Raw genomic sequence first — 8,802 nt, forward strand, 5'->3', positions numbered from 1 at the left:
TAAGTATAAAGTATTATTTTTAATGTAGGAGTGGGAGGAGAGGAATGACAATGCGGGGAACAAATTTGATGATGATGTGCCGGACGAAGACGAACTAATAATAACGGGAAATATAGATTATTTTCATGATGATGATGATGACAAAGAAGTTACACCCGATAAACCGAGGAGTCGAAAACCATCACAATATTTGTGTCCTCCTTACACCGAGGTATTCGTTAATTTATAAACCAATGATTTTATGTTTATGTGAATTATATGAAAGATATAGATTTAAACATTTCAATATTGTTTTTAGTTGCACACGACACCGAAGCAAAAAAGAAGAACAAAAAAGAAGGTTGATATGAAATCAACAAGCCCCGTTCCTCCTCCAGTTTTTGGTGTTGCTCATGACTTCTCCATGTTGCGCCTGCAACCTTACGTAGCAGGCGGTGAGGATGTCATCCAAAATTATGTATTGCATTCATATGATGTCCAACATCGTTTGTTTAATTTCGTGTTAGATAGAGATTTTTGGAGCTCATTGTTTGGGCATACACACGACGGATGGTTGGAGTCAGCGGTAAATTAATTGTTAATTAATTCTTTTAAAAGTTAATTGTTTTTTAGTCAATAACAAAAGTATCATGTGTGCAGCATATAACCATTTGGTACCGACTTTTGATGGAGAGACGGTTTGAGAGTGACCGACATACAATAATGCCTCCAAATTTTTTTGTTTCTCATGCTTTGGAAGAAGGACATGACTGGAGGGCGTTTATGGCTGGTATTGCTACGTACCCCAACTTCATGGTTGCTTGGTGGGATGTTGATACGGTAAACTTAATAGTTTATATTGAAAATAATATCGTTTTTTTGTTATGTTTTTGTATTGTGATGTTTTTGTATTGTGATGTAAATAAACATAATTTTATTTTCTGATCGTTATACAGGTCTTATTGGCGATTCATTCATCCCCTAATCATTGGCTATATGGGGAACTACGATTGTCGTCAATGGAAATGCATATTTATGACAGTCTTGGTAGAGGTGCTTATGAAAAATTCCAATCTGAAGGAATCTTTTCCAAATTTGAACGTCGGGTGGCAAATTATTTGGACAAGATTAAGTATTGGGCCCGGAGGAACATCCCAAGGATTCCATTGAATATGCAATTCATTTATGAAGAAAACGTTCCCCAACAAAGTGGTCATTTGGGAGATTGCGGTGTTTTTCTTTGTATGTTTATGGAGCAATTGGTTTCAGGTCAACCTATACGTGTTCTTATTGACCCAAAGAACGCAGCTTTAGAGTTCCGTCTCCGGATGGCAAAAATTATTTGGGGGTCTTGTCTTGGTCCTATGTAGTTGGATTTTATAAATGTATATACAAATTAATGTTGGATTTCATTATTAGTTTATTTTTACAGTTTACTCAACGGATGGCAAAAAAATATAACGTTACGACAATTACAACAAATTAATGACCTACTAATTACTTAACATTACATACAACATAAGAACGACTACAACATTTGTTTTAACGTTACAAATACAACAATTTATTGACCTAACAACTTCAAAACCATAAAAACAATATTGAAAAGCTTACAACTTGTAAACAAGAACTGCCAAGAACAACACCCAACTACAAACCAACGCTATCTTTAACTTCTTATTTTCTAATTGAAAGAGCATATTAGAGTTAGCTACTTTAGCTATTACCATAGAAGATTGGTCCTTCTCTTCATCAACCCAACTGATAAACCCGCATTTTGGTCCCTGTTAAATTTAATATTCACAGTAAGAAAATAAATTTTTGTGATGTAAACACGAGGGTTTAAATTTGAATGACGTTAACAACATGATACCAAATATGGGCAAGCGTAAAACAATCTTCCTGGGTTTTTAGATGTTCCCGAAATCCTAACGATACGTTCTCCTCCGCAATTGCAGTATGCCATTAGCCTTGTTTTTCTTATAAATAGGAGTTGCTTTGACTGATACAGTTTTCATACTGAGTGGCACCCTTTTATAGAAGAAATCATGTTACAGACAAATCTTTTTGACTATGAATTGAACTGGTTTGACTATGAATTCAAAAAGTTGAACTACGAAATCCAGACAAGTACATTCTGTAGTATTGTCTTGTCGGTCAGTGAAATTTGACTATGAAATGAACTGGTTTGACTATGAATTCAAAAAGTTGAACTACGGAATCCAGACAAGTACATTCTGTAGTATTGTCTTGTCGGTCAGTGAAATTTGACTATGAAATGAACTGGTTTGACTATGAATTCAAAAAGTTGAACTACGAAATCCAGACAAGTACGTTCTGTAGTATTGTCATGTCGGTCAGTGAAATTTGACTATGAAATGAACTGGTTTGACTACGAATTTAAAAGGTTAAACTATGAATTGTGAACATTAGAGATACAATATTTTCTATTTATAATCTCATTTTATTGATATTGCATTTGTGTGATGATTGTAGAGCACTTTCATCGGTTTTGAAAATGAGTACTAACATCGGAAGAAGCTTTTCTCAACTACCAATTTTCTTGCATAACCTTCAACGAAAAAATCCTAATACCTTCACAGCCATCAAGAAAACCGATACCAACCGCTTTCAATTCTGTTTTGTGGCTTTAGGTTGCGTGGTATAACATACTAATTTTATTGAGTTATATAATATTTCATGGTAATGTATCTCGATTAGTTTTTACTCATCACTAATATGTGTTCGTTTTTATGTAGATTCGTACCTTCCTTAGGTGCATGATACCGCTGATATATGTGGGTTATTTACCCCTTATTGGGAGCTATCTGACAACAATGTACTTCGCAGTGGCTTTAGATGGAAATCAAGAACCACTACTCTTAGCAATTGGTTTGGGAACCTTAGAGTGTGAAGAATCATGGAGATGGTTCATGATGAGGTTAAAAGATTGTTTAGGTGACGACATAGAGGTTGGTTTCATAAGCAACCTGTGTGATAAAATAGAATTTGGTGTTCAGAGTGCCTACCCGGATTCCTATCATGGATATTGTCCTAAAGATATAGCTCGAAAGATACATGACAGTGTGGGACATAACAGTACGGAAGTTGAATCGTTGTTTTGGAAGTCATGCAATGCATATAGAGTTGATGATTTTTACTTGTGTTTGGAAAGGTTGCAAACTGCATGTAGGAAATCACCTTTCTTTTCCTTCCTTAGGAGTCCAATTTACTGGCTTGACGATATTCCGATTTCAAAATGGACACGAGCATTTTTCCCAAAAATACGCTACAATGTTAAATCGATTGACGTCCCTGAAATTTTGCAAATTATATCCAGACGTGAGTTTCCTATAACAACGATAATTGAGTTAATCACCACGTCGATACAATCAAAGTATGCTGAACGGGTCGACGTGGCGGGTAAGGGAGATTGTTTTATTTACTTTTTTTAATGTGTTATTATTTTTATTAAAATATCAAATTTTACAGGGAGGTTTTCTGGTGGGTTGACCCCTTACGTTGAGAGTAAAGTTCAAAAATGTGTCAACAAGTCTTACAATTGGAATGCAAGACGTTTGTATGGGGATACATATCAAGTCGATGACAATTTTGCCACCACCAACGTACAACTTGAACGAAGGGTATGTAGTTGTGGTAAATGGCAAAAAAGCGGTATACCATGTGCCCACACTATAGCATGTCTAAGAACCCATACATCTGAATCCATAAACAGATTGGTTGATTATAAGTTCATTAGTTATGTGTATCGACTTGCATATGGATCTGAGTTGGTGAATACTATACCATCACATGTGCATTGGGAAATACCAAATGAAACGGTGGTCCTGTTACCTCCCTCAATGCAGTAGTTATTCATGTAGCACCTTTATATTTTATGTAGTATTATGTATTAGTGTCGTGTTATGTATTAGTTATCTGTGAAACCTGTTTACATATTATGTCGTATTATGTATTAGTTATTTATGTACCTCATTCATATTTTATGACTTATTATGTATTAGTTATTTAATTTATGTCGTATTTGTTGGGTTTTGGTCATAAGACATCCTATGTGCTCATACAAACCCTAATGCTTGGATCTAGGTTTCTCTATTGTACATGCTTTGAATCCAAGACTATAAACCCTAATTCTAGCATACATATAATCATATTAACATGAGAATAAGTTTATAGTATTACCTTGATTGTTATGTAGCAATAACAATCACAAATCTCCTTGAATTGACTTTGGAAGGCTTAGAGTCACAAGTGTCACTCCTCTAATGGTTCACAAACACCATAAGCAAGAGGATGAAGAGGAGAGAGGTTGGAGGCTGCCAAAAATGTGTGTAAACCCTTACAAGAAGCTTAGCCACGTTTTTTAGCCTTAAGGGGTCTTTATATAGTTGGGATATTAGGGTTATCTAACAAGGAAACCCTAATTTGGATGCTTAAGCCCTAAGCAACCCATAGACTCCTTTAATTAAGCCCATGGACGATTTCCTTATGGGTTTCCCATTAGAATTCGTCCATCCCTTAATACAAGGCAATCCATGGCCCAAATTGCAATTATCTTATAATTACAATTCCAGTCCCTTAAGTTTAATTAATCTCTTTTAGTCACAAAACTAATTACCAATTAATTATTGACTAATATTAATTAAACAATATGATTTCTCCTTTAATATATTATTCCCATAATATATTAATAAATCATATTTAATCCTTACTCTCCATAATTCATCCTATCAAGTTGCTTTGGTGAAGGCAACCCAAAAGGACCATGCACCATCGGGTCAAGTACATACCAAAATAGTTATGGACTTAGACACTAATCCAACAGTCTCCCACTTGGATAAGTCTAACAACTATTCTGCGTATGACTTTAGATCCCGATCTGCAATCGTAGCTTTCCAAAGCCGCTGTCAACTCTGATCCTATCAGATACGCGTGTCCTTAGATAAGGGATCATATATTCCTCCATTCTGGATATCGTATGAGATATGATTTCAAATCATTCTCTTTGTACTATATCTCGATTTCCGATTGATGACGACAGACTAATTGAACAAATCAAATTAGCCCTAGCCCGGCCGAGCATTTACGTATGTCATCACTAAACCATCGAGGGGCCCAAAAGATATCGCTTCTATCCTACTTTGGATAAAAGGAACGGATAAACTTTGATACAATGCTCGCTTGCACTCACTCACCGAATTACACACAACAATATGTTTTATAACACCAAGTTACTGGTGCGTTTACATATTATCAATGTGCAACCGATTAGCAAGATACAACTCACACATCTCGGTTTCAAGAATATAAGATGTTATCGTCTCACTAATCACTCGAGATAGTGATCCTAGTGAGCGTGGGTTTAATCCAATGCTCAAATCATATTCATAAGCACTCATGAACGTTGCAACAAACATTTGCTTATGTCTAATACTCTTTTAGACAATCCACACACCAATTCACGACAGTCTTCATTCATATCTACTTCCAACATATGAACGACTGTGGCCCGTTTGAATAATTCGATTATTCTTAATAAACTCAATTATTCTGGAAGTCAAAACATGCAAGGTGAAACACAAGAATAATACTAATCCTATATGGCCTCAAACCTTTGAGTATAAACAAAACACGTTTTATTTATCACCATATCGATTACTCATTATTTGTCGTTTCGGGTAATCAACTTCTTACTTGAATTCCAACACTTGTCCCATGCTCCTAGCATGCACACAATGTTTACCTATGGTTCTTACTTTTGTGAAATAGACAAATTGAACACGTTTCCAATCCTTCTCATTTTACAACTCCAAATCCATTTTCTTAAGTGTAAGAATATCAAATTCTCGCTACTTATATAATATGCTAGATTCTAACACTTTATGCAACGATCCTTTCGTAATGTCATTGCACCAAAGTCACAAAGACTATTGCCAATGATATTACAAAGTCCAATATGGACACGCTTCCATATTTTCCATATGACAACTAATTTCTTAATAGAATCTTATCTATTTGTAATGATGTCGATATTGTCCATCCAATATGGGAACATTTCCATAATTTCCAATACTATACTTCCAACTACTCACAAGCGACCAATCCTCGTCGAACTTTGGATTGTCCTTTGATAGTTGTTTAATTATTTTAGTCAAAACCGATTCTAGTCCCTTTTCCCTCTAAATGCACTAGACATTTGGAAAATTTTAGAATGGTCAAAAAATTAAAGCATTTGCAATCGATCCTATACCCGAAGCGTATGGGACACGACGCATAATGTTTTATTTGCTATGTTCTCAAAATTCGAATTGTGAAGAGGAATGCCGTAATCATAATCGAAATTTTAAGAACACACTATGTACCTTTAACTAAATTTATTAACATTCCACAACCTAATCCTTTAGATTTGAAATGAAGCATAATATTCTCTCCCTTAATTATAGCAAAACAACTTTTCAACTCTTACAACTTTGCAAAGTATGAGTCTTGTTTTCTATAATTAATATTGCCAACTATGCAATACGTGCCTTAATAATCATACAATCATAACATTTATGCTCCCACTATCATGATGATTATTATAAAACATAACACTTATGCTCCCACTAGCTTCGACATGTATTCATAAACATCTTGACTTTCAGAAAAACAATATTTATTGAATTTCTTAAGTTCATGTTTCTAATACTTAGTGCTTTGATAATCTTTTATCAAGGCTTCTTGAACTTATACACCTTTGCCTTCGATAGTTCATATGTGTGTCTTAACAATTAAGACTAATTGCCAAACCTCACAATTCAAATTATGGAAAGGGATGCCGTAACCATGATCGAATTCGAGAATGCAATTTTACAATCACTATCTTTTAAAATCTTTCTTAGTGAAAGCATTTTCTCACAATCATCTTCATGAAGGAGGAAATCTTATGACACTTAGATTTAAACGGTGTATGTGTTCCTATCCATGTGAATTTGTTAAAAACCAAAGTTTACGACAAATTCAAACGCATATGGATCGAACTTTCTTAATCTTGATTTCTTGCCTTATGGTAGCACAGCTGCCCACCACGTCTTCCAAGTAGTTAAGCAACTCACCTTTTTCCTATCAATGTACTTTCCATTGATCAAGGTCCTTGACTTTTATGCATTCAAATAAGAACTCATAGGACTCACATGCATAATTAACTCGATTGGATTGGCACATAAACAAAATAATGTCTTCACGATAGGTTGTAAACCTCAACTCGTGTGCTAGTGATGATCAATAAGGTTTATTTGATTTGTTCTTGAAACCTTTCAAGACCATTAAGACTCCCACTGACTCCTTGACATATAAGATTCTCTTGTCAATAAACATTTGTTGACAACCAAATATTCAAGAGTTAGTGTAGCTTTTATCAAAACACTTCATAAATTGGTCTTAGTTGGTCTCTGTCTTATCCACGACATCACAACTTTCCACAATTGATGAATGTTATAAACCTTCTTAATACTATTCACTCAATGTCACAATCTTGACTTTAAGACTTGTTTTAGAACGAAGTACGATTGACTTCTTGATTTGACCATTTCTTCAATCTTTGATTCCTCTTCTTGGACATACAATTGTACCAAGACTCACTTAGAGGATCAATTGAGATATGGTTCTTAATCATTAAGACCTATCATAAAGCATAAAAGCTACTCTCCCTTCTTCTTAGAATGGAGAAAATCTTATCTTTCTGTCTACTTGATTCTTCTTATTCGTTTTGCTATTGATCTAAACCCTTTAATCAATTCAAAATTACACTTAATCTTGTAAGTGTAATCATATTTACTAAGCCTTTAGTAAATCATGACGAATATCTTTGTTACTCTTATGGTGAACTTGATCAACACACAACTTTGTGTACTCGATCTCCTAATCCTTCACTTAACACTTTGTCAATGAATTAATCTAATTTCCAAATACGAAATTTCTCATTCATCATGCAACCAAGTTGCGAGATTCCAAATTTCTGTCCAATTGAAACTTTGGGCGATGAGAAACTCTCCTTATTTGGTAAATTCTTGACATTTCCATAACATAACTAAGAATCATATCCATTCGTTGTAGAAATATGCAAACATCAATTTTCACATAACGATTTCATTGCAAGGAAGTAAACAAATAAATAAATAAGTCAAACAAAATTTATTTTATTTATAAAAGCAGCGGAAAAACATTTGTCCTTACAATGAAAAATCTATTGAAAACTATGTAAAAAAAAATTTCTCACAACTCTATCATAACTATCTAAGCTCAAAATCCAATCTTCAAGTCCATGAGATCGAGATCCATCACATGTGATTAGATTCATCTTGCTCTCTTATCAAGCTTCCTTTCTTTTCACCGATCCTTCAAAACATTCAAATGCAATATTATCACATCATGTATTAAGAATCAATGAATAGGAACTTAATGGAGTTAGATAGTGGATTCTTACCTAAAGCGTAGTCATACTTTTGACTCTCCCATCTCTTAGATCTCTTAGGTAAATAGGGCAACTTCGTCTCCAATGCCCCTTCTCTTGGCAATAAAAGCAAATTGACTCCTTTGGAATAACACATGGAACTACTTAAGACATCGCCTTTCTCTTATGATCAAACTTTTCGATCATTGCATGTCTTTCATTGTCATTGTCTATATCCATAGAGGTCTTGAAGGCAGATTCACCAATCAACTTTGCTTTTCTATTGCGCCAAACCATTGCTGATTCAGCAACAATAAGCATGTAGGTGAGATCTATAAGGTTCACGTCGCGGTTCATCATATAGTACTCTC

General features: G+C 34.5%; 2 protein-coding genes across 2 annotated transcripts; both read left to right on the plus strand.

Annotated features, from left to right (window-relative positions):
• The first annotated feature begins 762 nt into the window (after positions 1-762).
• LOC145046576 (uncharacterized) lies at positions 763-1,349 on the plus strand. The gene is made up of 2 exons (XM_078994862.1): positions 763-795; positions 936-1,349. The coding sequence occupies exons 1-2, from the start codon at positions 763-765 to the stop codon at positions 1,347-1,349; spliced, it is 447 nt and encodes a 148-aa protein (XP_078850988.1).
• Positions 1,350-2,816: 1,467 nt separating this feature from the next.
• Positions 2,817-3,724, plus strand: LOC145046577 (uncharacterized). The gene is made up of 3 exons (XM_078994863.1): positions 2,817-3,402; positions 3,472-3,623; positions 3,716-3,724. Exons 1-3 carry the CDS (start codon positions 2,817-2,819, stop codon positions 3,722-3,724), a joined length of 747 nt encoding a protein of 248 aa, XP_078850989.1.
• Positions 3,725-8,802: the final 5,078 nt, after the last annotated feature.

This window comes from Lactuca saligna, chromosome 5, assembly GCF_052625555.1.
Source record: "Lactuca saligna cultivar CGN05327 chromosome 5, ASM5262555v1, whole genome shotgun sequence".
Classification (NCBI taxonomy): Eukaryota; Viridiplantae; Streptophyta; class Magnoliopsida; order Asterales; family Asteraceae; genus Lactuca; species Lactuca saligna.